Genomic DNA, 18,059 nt, shown 5'->3' on the forward strand with positions numbered 1-18,059 from the left:
TCTCTTGCTTTTCCTTCATTCTTCAAGTTCCAGGTTTCTTTCTCATATTGTTTACCTTCTCTATTGGTTAGATTGGGCCACCATGACAAAATACCACAGGCCGGCCTTAAACAACAGAAATTATTTTCTCATAGTTTTGGAGTCTAGAAGTTCCACTTCAAGATGCTGGCAGATTCTGTAAGCTCTCTTGGTGGCTTGCAGACGGCGCCTTCTCTCTGAATGCTCACGTGGCCTTTCTTGTGTGCATGTGAGGAAAGGGAGGGAGAGAACCCTTGTGTCTCTTCGTCTTCTCATACGGGCAACAGTTCTATTGGATTAAGGCCCTACTCTTTCACCTCACATAACTTTATTACCTTTTTATAGGCCCTGTCTTCAAATACAGACAGGTTGGGGGTTAGGCTTCAATATATGAATGAGTAGTTTTTGGGGAAGAGTCGCGCAATTCAGACCATAGAGGAACCTCATGGAGCATTGTTATTATAGCTGTTTTAGAGTCATCGATAATTCCAACACCTTTGTCATCTTGAGGTTGGCATCTGTTGATTGACTTTTCCTTGAGAAGTCATGTCTCTTTGAGTAGCAAGTAATTTTTTGAATCCTTTTACCTATTTGTTCTACCATTAGGCATGGCTTCCCTCTTCATTATCATCTTATGGTCAGAGATGGATGCTGGATGATGCTATAGACATCACAGCCACGATTCAGGCGGCAGGAACGAGAAGTGGGATAGGTTGGGCGAAAGAAGCTTTCTTAGAAGTCCCACCCAGTAGCTGCTTTAGTCTCTCGTTGACCACCCCCATCTTCAGGGGAGATGTTGTCTTTGAGTTGGTCCCAATACCCAGTGCTCTCTTGCTGAGGAAGGAGAATGGGTATTGGGCAGGCAACCAGAGTGTCTGCCACAGCCATATACTTTCTCCACTTCCCACATGACACTTTGGGAGACCAGTGATCTATGTGCATGTTTGCCTGGTTCCTGCTTGGACTTAATTTTCTAAGTGATACGGGTTTTTTTTTGCAGCCAGAGTTGCCAATTGCCAGTTAAGATTTTAGGTCTAATTTAGAGTTACATTTGTATAGAAAGTCTCTAAATTTCCTTTTAGCACAGCAAGACAATTTATAGATGACAAAATTCATCTGTCCTCTGGTCTGAAGTAGATTTTCTTTCCTAGCAGAATTGTGAAAATATTTTGATCTGTCACAGCAATTTATAGTGTGAAACTTCTGTAACTTTAGAAATTTACGTCTTTTGTTTTTTTTTTTTTTTTTTGAGACGGAGTCTCGCTCTGTCACCCAGGCTGGAGTGCAGTGGCGCGATCTCGGCTCACTGCAAGCTCCGCCTCTCGGGTTCACGCCATTCTCCTGCCTCAGCCTCTCCGAGTAGCTGGGACTACAGGCGCCTGCCACCACGCCCGGCTAATTTTTTGTATTTTTAGTAGAGACGGGGTTTCACCGTGGTCTCAATCTCCTGACCTCGTGATCCGCCCGCCTCGGCCTCCCAAAGTGCTGGGATTACAAGCGTGAGCCACCGTGCCCGGCCTAGAAATTTACGTCTTGAACAAAGGCAAAAACATAAACTCTAGGCCTAAATGTTTGATCTTACCTTTCTATGGAGTTTACTAAGTGGGATTTTGACTTTATTGGGTGAATTTTCCCACAGATGTTGTGGATTTTATTAGTGCCTTTTTCCCGCCAGCATTCTTTCCTGGGCCCTGTTCAGTTGCTAGTCTACTTTAGGGCTGGCGTGTGTTAGGTTGTTAAGTCGTTTGCATATAGTTGGGGAGTCATTGCTGGATATGGGTAAGTAGGGAGTGTCTCTGTCTCTAGTTAAGAAACGAGCTATTGGGAGCTAAATAGTGGGTGCTCATGGACATAGGATGGCAACAACAGACACTGGAGACTGATAGAGAGGGGAGTGGGGAGGAGGGCAGGGGTTGAAAAGCTATTGGGTACTATGCTCAGTGCCTGGGTGAGATCAGTTGTACCTCAAACCTCGGCATCACGCAGTATACTCCGGTAACCAGTCTGTACATGTATCCCCTGAATCTAACATAAAAGTTGAAATTATGTTAAAAAAGTAAGTAAATAAATACAAATGTCAATTTTGGCATAGGTTAAATTCTTAAGTTAAAAAAAAAAAAGATACTCTGGTCACCAAAATCTGAAATGGGACAATCCAGGAGGATTTGTAAGTGGTCGGTAGACCGAGTCTCATCACATGGGCTGTACCTCATGGACTAAATGGACTGTATTTGGTCTTGGTATTGGATATCTTTTAGCTTTGGTTATCATGTTGTCCCAGTACTCAACTGTATTAGATTGGGTGGTGTATTAGAGTCCTGTCAGGAAATCAGAAACCATACTTAATTATTTGAACAGAAAATTCATTGTAGGAAATTGATTAAATAGGTTTCAGAGGGAACACTGAGATAACACAGATGATAAGTACAGGAAGTGGCTCAGCCCCTAAGGCTAGAAGTACACAAGCAAGAAGCTGGGGCTGTCAAAATCTGGAAGATCACTGCTTGGACCCTGAGTAACTTGGGTTCAGATCTCTGAAGAGAGAGCCCCATCCAGCTGCCGCAGGAGTTCAGAGGAGGGATCTTTTCGAACTGGGACCATTCCTTTGAGGAGAGGGTGTTGCCTCTACCTCTGAGGGTGCACGATACTAGTTCTGGGAATGTGGAATGAAGCTGGAAACCGGAACCAGTTGCTTCTGCCAGGTGTCTGTTGCTGAGGCAGCACTGCCAGGACAGCAAGACCACAGGAAGGATGCAGTCCTTTTGTCCCTTCTGCTTCCAGTCTCCCTCCAGTGTCCCTGCTGGCAGAACCTAACAGACCGAAACAAACTGTCCTTTGAGTCTCAGCCCCAGCATCATAACTTTGGAGAGTAGATTGATGTGGAGAGCTTACTAACCAGCACTGGTGGTTTGCTCTATGAGTGGGAGCAGTCCCTTAACTTATCTTAGAAGCGTTTCAGGATAGGCGAGTATTTAGGCAACATGATTTGTTCTTCAAAATGAGCAGTTTGTTGGTCCTTGTGGTAGCAATTGTTGCTTATAACTTGGTATCTTCTGAGTTGGGTTCTTTTTTTTTTTTTTTTTTTGAGATGGAGTCTCGCTCTGTCGCCCAGGCTGGAGTGCAGTGGCGCAATCTCGGCTCACTGCAAGCTCCGCCTCCCGGGTTCACGCCATTCTCCTGCCTCAGCCTCTCCGAGTAGCTGGGACTACAGGTGCCCGCCACCACGCCCGGCTAATTTTTTTGTATTTTTAGTAGAGACGAGGTTTCACCGTGGTCTCGATCTCCTGACCTCGTGATCCACCCGCCTCGGCCTCCCAAAGTGCTGGGATTACAAGTGTGAGCCACCGCGCCCGGCCCTGAGTTGGGTTCTTATTACATGTGGGAAATATCCAAACCTACCGCTCTGAGTATTTCTCTGAAAAATTATTCTTAGACACAAATAAAAGGGTCCGGGGTTCCCCAGGCTCTTTTTAGTTTCTAAGTCTTCTTAAAATGGACTAAAGATTAGGTTTTGGGAGTTGGGTGGAGCAGGCGTAAAACCCATTGGTGCTGGGCACAGGATCACACCTGTAATCCTGACACTTTGGGAGGTCGAGGCAGGCGGATCATCTGAGGTTGGGATTTCAAGACCAACCTGGCCAACATGGCGAAACTCCGTCTCTACTAAAAATACAAAAATTAGCCAGGCCTAATGGGTCATGCCTGTAGTCCCAGCCACTCGGGAGGCTGAGGCATGAGAATCACTGAACCTGGGGAGGCGGAGGTTGGAGTGAGCCAAGATTGCGCCATTGCACTTCAGCCTGGGTGACAGAGTGAGTCTCTGTCTCCAAAAACAAAACAAAACAAAACAAAACAAAAATCCATTGGTGATTTATGTGTAGTGAGAACATGATTTTGAGTTAGGGAGCCCTGGGTTCAAAGTAGCTTTGTGGCCTTGGGCAGTTTATTTAACTTCTGTTAATTGTTGTTTCCTCATCAGAAAAATATTGATACCATTTACTTCTCACAGCTGTTAAAAGCATGAAATCACTGAATTAGGTAATATTTATCTGCAGTGCCTATCATCCCCAGAGCAGCTGCTAAGACCATAACTTGAAAATACTTAGTAAAAGAGAGGACAAGGGATTTAAAATGCAGCACTAGAAAATACCTGTTTGACACAAAAGAAGGCAGGAATGGAGGAATTGAGGAACATAAGTCATAGAAAATAAATAGCAAAATGGCAGAAATGAGGCCTTCCTCATCAGTAATTACATTACATTTAGTGGGTTAGATTCTTCTCTTAAAAAAGGCAGAGAGTAGATTTTTTAAAGCCATGACCCAATGACGTGTTGTCTACAAGAGACTCACTTTGGATTCAGATACAAATAGATTGAAAGTAAAAAGATGGAAAAAGATACTCTGAGCAAAAAGTAACCAAAAGAAAGCTTGGGTCACTATACTAATAGCAGACAAAATATATTTTAAGACAGAAATTATTGCCAGAGACAAAAAAGGCTATTATATAAACAGTCTGTTAGGAAGATACATGGTGCCTGGTACGTCATTAAATAAATACCTCTGCTTCTGTTCCATGGGCCGCACACACCTGCCAACCCATAAACTCAGCCTCAGGAATTTCGATGCTCCTTTTCCATGGTGATCAACATGGACACCATTTCTTTTATAGTGCAGGAGGCATTTTCCAAATTCTAAGCTGAAAGCCTCCTTTCGCCTGATCGATGTTGAATTTCTCCCTGCCACGTAGGTACGAAGACGCCCTGGTGCTCCTCCTCACAGAGGTGTTGAATCGAATCCAGTTCAGATACAACCAAGCCCAGCTGGAGGAGTTGGATGACGAGACTCTGGATGACGATGTAAGTGGCACGCCCTGATTGACTTTCTGTCGCTGTCATGTTGTGACGTGAATCAGAATGGGGACCTGGAACCCAGAGCCCTCTGCTCCGAAGACTGTTCTGAAACCAGAGTAGTCTTCTGGTTTGAGTCATACATTTGAAATTTTAAATTTCCTGCTGGTCCCTTTTGGCTTATTAACTGTAAAAAATGTTTTATAGGCTTTTTTATCTATGTGGACTAGAGATGTAAGTAGTGAAACCATATGCACATTGAAAAACGGTTTAGTGAGAACTCTGTATCCTCTCTGTCTCCTCTACCTTGCACCCTCACCTCTGCTCCCCAACCTGGGCAGCAATAAGAGCTAGCTGGATGCTTGTGGAGACTGTTAGCGAGATACTGAACCGATAAGGCTAGAATGAAAGGAAGTCTGTTCGGAGTATATTATGCAAACTTCTACCTCTTAAAATCAGCCTTGAATTTATTGATGCTGATGTGCCCAACATTAATAAGGAAAATGTCTTTAAGGAAACAGTTCCAGTGTTTTTTTTAAACCATTAGGTACTTTAAAATTTTTCAAATAACCGCTGCTCTTCTCAAAGTAAGAGTGACTGTGGCATGGTCAAGAGCTTATGGGTAGTCATATTTGGGTTACAGAGAGCCCTTTGCTTAGAGCCAGATGGCTTGGGTTTGAAGCTCTGCAACCTTGGGCATGGAGGAGATTGGAGGGCTGGGTGTGGCATTTCTATGAGCCTTAATGTCCTCATCTCCCAAAAGGGGAGTGATGTGTCTTGCTTCTTGAATGTCAGCATGGATAAGAATCACTGGAACAGCTTGTTAAAGCAGATTCTGATTCTGGAGGCTTGGGGTGGGGACCATAGAATTTGCATTTCTGACAGCCCACCAGGGGATGCATTTGCTGGCTGGCTGTGGACCCCATTCTGAGTGGCACTGAGTCAGTTATGTGGATAGGGATACAGTAGTGGACTGTGTCAGAAGGTGACGCGTGATCATTTCCAACAGGTGGTTTCACAAGTGGCTCTCCATCTCTGTATCCTATAACCCAAGGTGGGGAAAATAGCTTATTCTATGTGGATCATTTACTTTCTGAGGAAGTAGTTTTTTGTGAAATTAATTCATCATTTTTAAAAAATTGTAGCTTGGGCTTTTTATAGTACCAGATAACCTGGTTCCATCATTTTCCATTTCTTCAAAATTTTATGTCTGAGAGTGGACTTGAGGTTGGCAAGGAAGATGAGAGGATTCTGGGAGAGCTGATTCTCCTGTGCTTCCCCCACAGCAGCAGACGGAGTGGCAGCGGTACTTACGGCAGAGCTTGGAGGTGGTGGCCAAAGTGATGGAGCTCCTGCCCACGCATGCCTTCTCCACACTGGTAATGCGCCGTCCAGGGGAGTGGAGAGTGTAGCGATTTCTCTGTATACAGAGCATGGCTGGTTGACTTCCCTGGATCTCTCTCTCTCTCCCCTCTTTACCCCCTATGTAATTTTTAAAAACAGAATAATTGCCATAAGTGATGCTCAAACTGAACAAATATTAACATTTCCACAAAATATTAAACCAACTTTTGGAACCTTATTTAGTCTTGGATATAATAGCAATTTGACTAAAGCCTTAATACCTTTATCAGTAGCTTGCAAGTGGCCAGGCCGAGTGGGAGCTGTTATTTACAGAAGTTACATTGCTGAAAAGCTGGCCTTTGTAAAGCTCGCTCTTGGCAAATTGCTAGCTTTCTCTGCGTGTGTCTATACGTGCTGGAATCTTTAGTTGTAAGGATTGATTCCCTTCCCTATGTGGTGCATGTTATTCAAAGAGATTTCATTAAATTCATCACTTCTTCAAGGCAAGGCAGTTATTAGGGTAATTCTTTTTTTTTTTTTTTTTTTTTTTTTTTTTTTTTTTTTGAGACAAAGTCTCACGCTGTCGCCCAGGCTGGAGTGCAGTGGCGTGATCTTGGCTCACTGCAACCTCTGCCTACTGGGTTCAAGCAATTATCCTGCCTCAGCCTCCCGAGTAGGTGCGACTACAGATGCTCACCACCACACCCAGCTAACTTTTTGTATTTTTAGTAGAGACGGGGTTTCACCGTGTTAGCCAGGATGGTCTTGATCTCCTGACTTCATCGTCTGCCCGCCTCTGCCTCCCAAAGTGCTGGGATTTACAGGCGTGAGCCACCGCCCCTGGCCATAGGGTCATCTTTTGCATTGAATGACCCAGCTATATTTGTGTTCTCTCCTGGAAAGCTTCGTACTTTGCCATCTGCCTTTCTTAGGGGCCAGTCATGTTTTAATCTTACTGGTGAGTGTAGCAGCTTGAGAAAGAAAGATGCAGCTCCGGTTATGACGTTCTGACTGCTACTTGAGCGAGGGAACGGACTTCCAAATAATTTAGCCCATCTTATCACTTTACCGTGTGCTTTAACAAAGCATAGCTGACATATCTCTCAAGGTAGAGGTTCCCTTGGATTTGAAGGGAGATATGGTGCCTTCTCAGAGTTCTAGAAGGTGTAGGTCATTTCAGGGTTTGATCTCCTCTATTAGGAATGTAAATAGTCATACCACAGTGTCCTTTGCTTTTTTTTTTTTTTTTTTTTTAAAGGGTCGAACTAATACGTTTTCTTTCTTATTCTGTGTATTAATTGGCGGTTTCAATTATAGAAACTGTAGTTGGGGGGGCACTGAAGGGGGGTCATAGCTTTTTAGCTGCATTTAAAGGTTCCTAGAGAAAAGGTTTTGATCCTGTTCCTCGCCCCATAGTTGCGTGTTATGTTGTAATGTTAAAATGCTATTAAAACTTGCATTTATGACTTAAAATTTTTGTTGTTGTTTCTTTGTTTTCAGTTCCCTGTTCTTCAGGACAATTTAGAAGTTTATTTGGGATTACAACAGTTTATAGTCACTTCAGGGTCAGGTAAACTGATTTTTATTTTCTAATTTAACCAAACATTCAAAAAACCATCGGACTGATATTTCATTACTGCTGCCGTTGCTGTCGGAACATGATTTCTTCACTGCAGCCTCCCAACTGGCATCTCTCCCCACTTCTAAACAGGGAACGTTTTTAAAGACTTATGATAAAAAGCTGTGGGGAGGTAAAAGATGAGGTCATGGCAGTGTATTCCAAGGAGGTGTTTGGAAAAGAAACTGATTTGGAGTAAAGAGACAGGACTTACTAAAAAGCCCCTAATATTTCCTTATGTCCTTTCAACCAGCAGGTGTACTAGGGAGAACATGGCCTTGTGCTTTCTTGCTTCCTGCTCACTCTAGAATTGGAAGGCCATAGCGCAGCTGATGGCCTGTGGTCCCCCCGCCCCCTGCACCTGTTGCACATGGCCCCGGGGGCGGGGGGGGGGGCTCTGACCAGAGTTGATTGAAAAGGCTTTTGGCTGCTGTTTACAGGTCCTGCCTGCTTGGGGTTTAGGGTTAGCTTGCTTTGTTATTTTGTTGATAACAATAATAATAATAGCTTCCATTTGTAGCTCTCATTACATGCCAGGCACTGTATTATTGACTTATATATTACTTAATTCTCTCCATTGTCCTGTGAGGTGTAAGTGCTATTAGTAGTTACCCCTATTTTACATAAGAGGAAATTGATGTTCAGAGATGTTAATTTACCCAGGGTCCCATGGCTTTGTTGGTACTAGTCTCATGATGGTATAATAGGGAATGACAAAATGTTGAAATAGCTAACATCTGACATTCATTTTTGTCAACGTTGAAATAGCTAACATCTGACATTCATTTTTGTCAACTGAAAACACCAGTAACTGAAAGCCACATGTGTCCTCCCTGCCCCATCAGCTGCTACGCACCACTTCTACTGCCCTTCCTTCTTCCCAGCGTGCTTCTTGCAGGATCTGTCCTGGCTCTGGCGTGCAGCCCGTGTTGGGTAACTGTTGTTTCTGCCCAGCACAGAGCCGCCCAGTGTGCAGCCCATCTCCTGGATGAGCTTGTGATTCATGGCAGAGCCTCCATAGGAGCCTTTTTCCGAGGCTGTCCTTCTTGGTGGTCTGTGACGGCTGGTTTCCATGACTATATAAGCTTCTGAATAATCTAGTGGGCCCCAGGAGGCTGATGGGCCTTGGCATGCCCCGAATGTAGGCCCTGACTTTGTAGATAGGGTAAGAAATTTAAAAAGACAAAACTTTAAAAAGACACTTTCAAAGCAAACATGCCTGTAAAATGTGCTGTCACCGCTAATGAAAATCATTTGGCTGTGTAGAAGTGCTACAGATGTTTCCAGAAGCATTTTTGGGAATAATCGTGCCCAGGTGGTCTTTCCTTCAGGACCACTATTCAAATTAGAATGTACTCAGGACCCTGAAGACACTGTTACTGATCTATTACAAAAATCAAGCAGGTGTTCTTTCCTCCCCCACACTGACCCTTCAGTGTCCTGTTTACTTTTGTAAAAGCTGGTGTTTTTACATTCTGTTGTGTCTGTCTTTAGGTGAAAGTCTAGTGAATCTGAAACTATATTTCTGGGACATAGCTGATAATTCTGAGCTCTTCTCCCTAGAAGGATAATGTGATTTATTTTTTCCTATAGGAAATACCACATACCTGCTTTCACTAAAGCCTGTTTACTGGCAATTTCACAGAACTCGGCTCTTCCAGATCATTTGTAAATCTCATCCTCAGCACTGATCCTTGGCTTGTACTCCAGTGGCAAAACCTCTCAGGCTGGAAAAATGCTTATTTCCTGTTTTAAAACGAGCTCTCTTATTCATGACAAAGCATTCCCCAATTTTTGGTGTCTCAGAAGCCAAGTTTCTAGTGCAAAGGCTATTAACAAATGGAAACTCTGAGTACATTTTTTCCCCTGGTTCCCATAGCCGTTTACCCCCTCAAATAACCTCCATGCCACACCAGTCAGTCAGCCTCATGACCCTCAACAGAAACTGTGTCCTCTCATCCCTGATAGGCTCTGGGCCTTCCTTCATTTGCATTTACTTTCTAGCCCAGCCTTTAGTTCTTGGGTCTCCTCTGGAGCCTGTGTAAATGGGCGCCAGCCGCGATTCTTGTCTACTCCTGGTGCTGTGACCGTGTATGACAATGGGATGCACATTTTGTCCAGCAGTGAGGCCTGCAGTGTGGTTACGCAGCCTGGAAGGCTCCCACTTTTGCTTTTGTCAGAGCAGCTGGATTCAGAAGATCTTGTGTGCTTCTCACTGTTTCCCTTCCTGCTGCTGAGCCTGCCTCCACTTCTCTGTCAAGACCAAGGCACAGCTTGTCTTGCTGGGCCACGTTGGTTGCTCTGTGCTGCTCTGGCTCCTGGCAGGTCATCCTTTGCTCCCTTTGTCTTTTCTACCTTATGTGGGTTAAGAAACCCTCATTGGTGGTGGTCCCCTTGCACAGCATTGATGTCCCTATGTGGCCCCAAAGCCTCCATTCTGTATTTGACTTCTGCCACCCCTCATTGAGATCTTCCTTCATTGAGACAGTATTTCTCCTCTAAGTAACCCTTTAACTTTTCTGGTTGCCCATGCAAACTTTCCTGTCTAAGGGATTATTTTGCCTACAAAATTTTATAGAGGATTTTTAGACTTAAATTGTTTGTTCTGCTTGGGTCCGTTTATGATTTGTGATTATGATTTGTTTGTTCTCTCAGAGGGAAATGCCTGAATGCTAATTTTTAGACCTCCCTCAACTCCTCAAAAAGAGAAGACTAAATTATGTTTAAGATTTTTTTTTTTTCCCCTAGGGCAGTGATTTGCCAAGGAGCTGTTCTTTGGATGTAGCTTAGGTCATATCTAGACAGCTTTAGGATGACTTGGTTTGTGGAAGATAGGACTTTCGTGTGGCCATGATGTTTTGTGCCTCTAAACCTTTCAGCATTATTCTCATCTGAAGGTTCTACCTTGCAGATGTCCTGTGCTTTTGGGGGGAAATCTAAGCCTTGGCCAGACAGAAGAAACTGTGGGTGGATCTGAACAGCTTTTCACAGTGGGACACTGGCCTGTCCCCTCAAGTTTACTTGATGCCCTGTGTGACTTTTGTGGTGGTGAAATTAGGTTTCTAGGCTGAAGGAGGGGGTGTCAAGGGTAGAGAATTTGATTTGGGGTATTTATTGCCCATGTGATTATCTGCCTTGCAGATGGAACAGGAAAGAACCAGCTATAATTTTGATGAACATGGATCTAGATGCACATATGTGTGAAGTGAAACTGTATGGAATTGCAGTTTTGTTGGGTCAGAAGTGATCAAGTGTCAACAGTTTCATATTGTTCAAACTCACAGTTTAAAACACACACCTAGCACTTCCAAGCTTTATTCCATCCTAGGTACTGGATGCTAGGTACCCATAGTTTTCATCCTAGTACTGCTCTTTGCTAGACAAAATAGGACAAGTTCAGAGGGGAGGGATCAGGATGACAAGGATTCTCAGGAGGGTAATGAGGGGTTACATCCCCAGGGCTATCATGCTGTCAGCAGGCTTTGGCTTGTTCTGTGTTCTGCCCTCAAGGAGTGGGCCAGGGGTGATGAGCAATCACAGGGAGACTTACTTTACCCGTGTTTGTGACCAAGTTATCCAGAGATGGAAGGGCTCCCTTGAGCTCCCTAGCATTCAGCCGAGGTCCAGGAAGAGGCTGAAGGGCCAGATGTGCAGGGGAAGTGCTGGGCAGAGGACGTCTTGCTCAGGGTGACTTTTAAGCTCTCTAGTAATTGTCTATTAAGGACCGTACTCAAATGGAAACTTGATTTAGGGTAGTGTTTTGGTTTGGTTTTTAAAACAAATACAGTGTTCCCCTTGTACACTTAAAATACTTAAGAAGCTTGTTCTCAGGTATTCAGCGGGTACGTAGTTGAAGGGATTGGGTACCATAGAGAAGTTGGAAACTGGTGGTCAGGGTAGAGCCTGGGGGGAGGTGAATGTGCGAAATGAAGGTTGAGCATGTGGAGAGTTGCCAGGGGCTACTGAAGCGGACTCAGTGACCCCCAGTGTTGCTCTGCGAAAAAAAAGCTGGCCACCCGAGCTCTTTTTGGGCCTGTAGTATGCCATACCCAGTGTCAGGGTGTATTTTTCATTAGAGTTTATTCCCACAGAGCCCTGAGGTCTGGTTGGTGTGCAGAGGAGCAGCAGGTTTTAGAAGTCGACCCTGGGAGTTGGTTGTATAGATATAACCTTGAAAATCCCATTGACGTTCAGAGGGTGTATAATTGTGGCACTTCAGTTAACTGAGAGATTGGGGCTCTTTTTGCAGCCCATGAAGTCCGCGTTCCCTTTTGCACAACCAGCGTGGTGAAAATCCCTCTCAGTGCATTGGTTCCGTGAGTTCGTCTGGCTGGGTGGGATGGTCATTCTGTTGCTCTGGTTGGAGGAGCTGGCTTACTCCTTAGCCGCAATGACAGCCTCTGCAGGGCTGCCTCAGGCTGGGAATCTTGTTTCTGCGCCAGGGCACTGCTGTGCTTGTGGAGTGGAGGAGGCAGGAGCAGGTGATTTGGGGCAGGTCAAAACCAGCCTTTGTCACTGGCCCTCTCTGTCTGAGGTCCTTCCATGAGTTACCTCCTCTTTTGTTCTCCTGCTCCTTAAGATGTGGCCCTCTGTCCCCTCTTCCAGCCTCGTGTCTTCCTTTGGGGGCTGTCGCAGGCACCGTTGCGAGCCTCATCCCTTGACGTTGGTGGCGGATCGAGGCATTCAGCCTGCTACTTCATCTGCCACATGCTTCGTAGGTGTCCACCCTTCGTTTCCACAGGTGCCACCCATCCGTGTTTACTGTCGGTAATACATGCCAGTATTCCCAGGGACAGGGTGAGGAAGGAAGCTGCCTGGGACTCTCTGTCCTGCTCTAGTTTACCGTCTGTTCTGTTGCATCTAAATCATTCATACATTTACGGTCACTCACTCTGTACCAGCTGCTGTGCTGGCTGCTGGACATAGCTGCTCACCACGAGGGATTTTGTGGTCATTAAGGAGATGGACTTGTAAATCATCCGTTTATCTCCTTATGAGCATGGGTGCCAAGGAGAAAGGCAGGAGTGGGGAGGCCTCACAGAGACGGGATGCCCCTGAGAGGCTGGAGGCTACGTAGGAGCTTGCAAAGCTTGGGTGGGCAGAGGATGAAATGATCAGCAGTCTAGGCAGAGGCACAGAGACACGAGGCTCTGGAGAATTACCAGTGGGTCTGGATGACATAGTGGCATAATAGAAGGTGGCGAGGCCATGAGAGACCTGAGTTGATAATGCAGAGTCTAGGCTCTCCCCTCTTAGCAGGAGAGAGCCTCCAGAGGCTTCAGCACCTGCTTCAGGGGAGCTGCAAGCTTAGTCTGGGCTCTGGGAAGCTGATTTTGGAGCACAGCGGGAGGAGGGTTGGTGGTGACCAGTGTGAGGAGGAGGGTTGGTGATGACCAGTGTGAGTCTCGCCTCCTAAGAGACAGGAGAGAACTGAAGTAGGGGGAGGGAGCAGGTGTGGAAAGTTTCTAGGGAGTGCTGGGATCGTAGGTGCCCTAGTTACGGTGCCCTAGTGGTGTTACCACCCCACCCTCATTCCTGCTGTGTCAGTGAGAAGGACTTGAATCAGACCTGCAGGTCTCTGTTCCGGCCTGAAAATTCTTACTATCTTTTGTGGACATTTGTGAAGAGAGGGATCCAAAAACCAAGGAAGTGACCGAATCAAGGGAGGATGTTTTGTCTTTCATCTTAGCATCCTCCTTGTTCAATTTGAAGAAGTTGTGTTGAAAAGTAAGGAAATTTCAGACCTTAGTAAGTCACTAGTTCTTTATTATTTATAATAATTAGAAATACTGAACAATGTTCTGTAGCTTAGAGGGTTATATATTTTAACGTGGCCCTTATAATAGTGATACTGAGGCTTAGGAGGGTCGTATGAGGCACTGAGCCCGGAAGTGGCAGGGAATCTGTGTCTTCGGAATCCAAGTCCCATGCTCTTTATTTCATACTGTGCCACCTCCCAGCCTTCAGGGATGGAGTGCTGAGTGTACCTCTCCTCTCTTAGCAGGGGCAGGTCCTAACTGTTGGTCCATGGAAATTTCATTCTGAGATAGGGCCCTATGCTAAAGGAACCAGATTTGGAGTCACATAGACTCAGCGTAGAACACCAGCCTTGCCCCGGAAATGTGACACGTGCTCGGCAAGTGCCTGGGCCTCCCTGAGTGTGCCTCCTTGTATGTCACAGTGGTGGTGTCAGGACCTTACAGGGTCAAAAGGAATCAGATCAGGGGCTCCCTCCACGTTAGCACACCCCAGGCTGTCTGCCCCTCCCCATAACTCTGTCTCTGTCCCTGGCCTCTGGAGCACAAATGTGTAGTGTTAGGTGGATACCAGGCCCAGTTTCCCTGGTCAGTACTGGGAAGCAGCCCGTGGGTTGCTTTGTTTCGAGAATTGGTTTTGCTGCTGGTTTTGCTGTGTGTGGCTTGCTGGATGAGCTGTTATCTGTAGTATCTAAAGCGTGGTCTTCCTGTGAAAAACTGTCTGGCGTGTTGCGTTCCAGGACACAGGTTGAACATCACAGCGGAGAACGACTGCCGGCGGCTGCACTGCTCCCTGAGAGACTTGAGCTCCCTGCTACAGGCCGTGGGCCGCCTGGCCGAGTACTTTATTGGGGATGTGTTTGCTGCACGGTTCAATGATGCCCTCACAGTCGTGGAGAGGTAGGCTGGCAGTTACCTTATGGAGCTGTTTCTTCTTCAGAGTTCAGCTTTACCTTCTTGTGTGGGGGGCAGCATATTGCCAAATAGCTTCTGCTCTGGCCCCGGGTAAATCTAGGCTCTGCCTCATAGAAGCTGATATGGAACAAATTACTTAACCTCTCTGAACTTCAGGTCCCTCATTTACAATATGAAGTAGATGTAGTTTCCTGTAGGTTTAGTGTGAGAATTAAATGAGATAAAGCACTTAGCACTGTGCCTAGCACATAACAAAACGCCTGATAAGCTATTTAAGCTATTGTTTCTTTGAAGATCTTGTGTATACATGTAAACACAGTTGTAGACCCAGGAGAAACCAGGAGAGGTCAGTCTTCATGTCTTTCCTCATAAGATAAAGAGATATTAAGAAAGCCCTACTGATAAGGAGTCAACTCCACTGTCCAAGTAGGCAGCTAGATGCACAGGGTGCTTTTTGTGGTTTTTCCTGTCCCGTTAGGGCATCGGGAGTGAAAGCTGGGTAGCCTCCACACCTGGCCCAAAAGGTGGTTCCCAGCCTTTCACCACTGGGCTCCTTTTCTTCTCCTTCCTCTTGGGTCTCACACCAGGTTTACAGATGGACTTGTTGAGGAACACTTGATTCTACCCAGTCAGCAGTCCCTCCTCCCTTTCTGCCCTCAAAAAACCCAAGATGTAAGTGACAGGACATTTAGGTCATTTCAAGGCAGCTGTTGAATTGGTTAGATCAAAACTGAGTAGATGTGGATCCAGCCCAAAGCCAAGACACCTGATGCTTCGACTGGCCCAGCAGCCACATCACTGGTGACGTGCAGAGGGGAAGTGAGCCTCAGGAGCCTGGGTGCATGCATGCCAGACTTCACTGCCACATCTTAGCTGAAAAGCAGAGATAGCCAAGGGGCTTAAATCCCTTAAAGGCCAGATTCATATTAATAATAAAAACAGCACACAGTAGTAGGACATTTTCTGTGTTTTTGCACACGGTCTTTCATTTTGTTCTGTACTTTGAGAGACAGGCATTGCCGTTTTATTGTTGAGTAAGTACATTGTGGCTCAGTGATGTGAGTGCCTTGCCTCGGTTCACACAGTCCTTGAGAGGGAGAGTAGATTTTAACAGTTTCCTGGGTCCACATGTTGTGCTCTTTCCAAACCGTAGCGTTTGTATTGCCAGTCTGCTCCTCCTCTTCTTCTTGTACTGGGCCCATTTGCACTGAGGTTTAGCACGGATGAGACATGTTTTTCTGTCTGAAATCCAAAGATAAGTCCATTATTTGAATTTACTCTGTTAAGCAATATAGATACATCTTATCTGTCAGTTGGCCGGGCGCAGTGGCTCACGCCTGTAATCCCAACACTTTGGGAGGCTGAGGTGGGCGGATCACCTGAGGTCAGGAGTTCAAGACCAGCCTAACCAATACGATGAAACCCCATCTCTACTAAAAATACAAAAATTAGCCAGGCATGGGGGGCATGCGCCTGTAATCCCAGACACTCGGAAGGCTGAGACAGGAGAATCGCTTGAACCCGGGAGGCGGAGGTTGCAGTGAGCCGAGATCGCGCCAGTGCACTCCAGCCTGGGCAACAAGAGTGAAACTCCGTCTCAAAAGAAAAAAAAAAAAAAAAAGGTACGTGAGATGATGTCTCAAAGATCCTGAATCATTTGATAGGTCCCTGTCTTTCTGCACTGCTTAGATTTGCAAGCCCAGTGCTTAAACATACTTGCTATTAATATTTTGTCTTCATTTAGAATAAAATGTGAGAGAAGGCTCTTGTTACGACTACATGACCTTAATAGCCAGTATGATTAGCAGTGTTTTCATTTATTGGTTACATAAAACAAAGCTAATATTAAAACTGCTAAACACAGACACATTAAAAGATGTTTGGAAATGCATTTTTAGTGTAGAACAGGATTTAAACACCAGGCGCATATTGGTATATTGTTTTCTGATAGTAACTGTTCTGATCACGAGGACTTCGTGGGACTTCGGGAACCTTAGTTCTTTTGCCCTCACTTTCTTGACTGACTGGAAGTGCTCCTTTTTGATTGCTTTCTCATTGCTCCCCAGCAATCAGAAATACAAATACAAGTTTGTATTTGTAACAAGTTCCTTAGTTGATTGTTACGCTGGGACAAAGACAAACACTGCCTTCCCTGGCATCTGCTTCCAGGTTTCCACGCAGAGTAGGCGGAGAGAAACTAGCCAGGTCTTGGGTTTTTTCCCCTTCACTCAGAAAGGAATGTCGTTCAACTTCAGGTGTGGTGGCTGACCTGTAATCCCAGCACTTTGGGAGGCTGAGGTGAGCAGATTGCTTGAGTCCAGGAGTTCAAGACCAACATGGACAACATGATGAAACCTGTCTCTACTAAAAAGACAAAAAAATTTAGCTGGGTGTGGTGGCATGCGCCTGTAGTCCCCGCTGTGGGAGGGGGCACTGAGGCGGGAGGATCACTTGAGCCCCAGAAGTCTAGGCTGCAGTGAGCCAAGATCACTACAATCCTCCGGCCTGGTTGACAGAGCAAGACCCTTTCTCAAAAAAAAGAGAGAAAGGAATGTTGTTCTGTCTGGAAGGAAAGAGGCATTTCCCATTTCCTACTAGATAGAGCTATTAGTTATTGTGTTTAATGCTCGTTAGTATTCAGTGAGCCCTTGAGCAACCGGTGGGCTCAACAGCTTGCTTCTGAAAGAATTGTACTTGAACATAAAACACCTCCGCCTATTCTAGAAACATTTGCTCCTCTCATCTCCCTCCTCCAAAGTTTTATCAAACATTTTCAAATTTGAAGAAAAGTTGAAAGAATTGTACAGGGAATACCCATATACCCACCACATAGATTCTATGGTGGACAGTGTGCTATATTTTCTTTATTATGTATCAACCCATCTGAAACATTTCCTTTTAAAAATGATTTTAAATAAAAGCTAAGATGGTTTTATCATTATAAATTTTATAGAAAAGCCCATGTCATCCTATTTCGATAAACTGCCAAAAGAGCAGTTCTGTTTTTTTTAAAACAAAACAAAACAAAACATACAGACAGGATTTTGGTCTCATTCTGTTACCCAGGCTGGAGTACAATGGCATGATCCTGGCTTATTCCATCCTCAACCTCCTGGGCTCAAGCACTCCTCCCTACTTAGCCTCTCCCAAGTAGCTGAGACTATAGGCATGTACCACCACATCTGGATAAAATTTAAAAAGACAGGGTCCTACTTTGTTGTCCAGGCTGGTCTTGAACTCCTGGCCTCAAGTGATCCTCCCACCTTGGCCTCCCAAAGTGCTGGGATTACTGGCATGAGCAACCACATCCTGCCTGCTTTTTAAAAACTATTTTTTATTCTCCTCGTTTATAAAATGTTATATATTAACTGTAGATAATTTGGAAATGCAGAAAAATAGAGGGAAAAAATCATCCATAATCTACCCATTCTATGCTCTCCCTAAAACAAGTGGTACCAATAAGCATATTCTGGTGAAAATTCTTCCCGCCTGTCTTCTGTTAATAGATGAACATTCACGATGTATTCTATATATATATTTAGTACAACCATGTCATGTTTA

The 18,059-nt window shown here is 45.1% G+C and overlaps 1 protein-coding gene across 4 annotated transcripts in view; it reads left to right on the top strand.

The window, feature by feature from the left end:
- The window catches only part of XPO6 (exportin 6), a 113,688-nt gene that overhangs the window by 70,932 nt on the left and 24,697 nt on the right, over positions 1-18,059 (top strand). For 3 of the 4 annotated variants that reach the window (XM_030799320.1, XM_030799306.1, XM_030799326.1), the window contains 4 exons: positions 4,766-4,874; positions 6,152-6,244; positions 7,710-7,779; positions 14,324-14,483. In XM_030799320.1, coding sequence (XP_030655180.1) covers positions 4,766-4,874; positions 6,152-6,244; positions 7,710-7,779; positions 14,324-14,483 — 432 coding nt within the window. The remainder of the gene's footprint in view (positions 1-4,765; positions 4,875-6,151; positions 6,245-7,709; positions 7,780-14,323; positions 14,484-18,059) is intronic. The other variant, XM_030799314.1, reaches the window with a different exon arrangement.

This window comes from Nomascus leucogenys, chromosome 2 (assembly GCF_006542625.1).
Source record: "Nomascus leucogenys isolate Asia chromosome 2, Asia_NLE_v1, whole genome shotgun sequence".
Lineage (NCBI taxonomy): Eukaryota > Metazoa > Chordata > Mammalia > Primates > Hylobatidae > Nomascus > Nomascus leucogenys.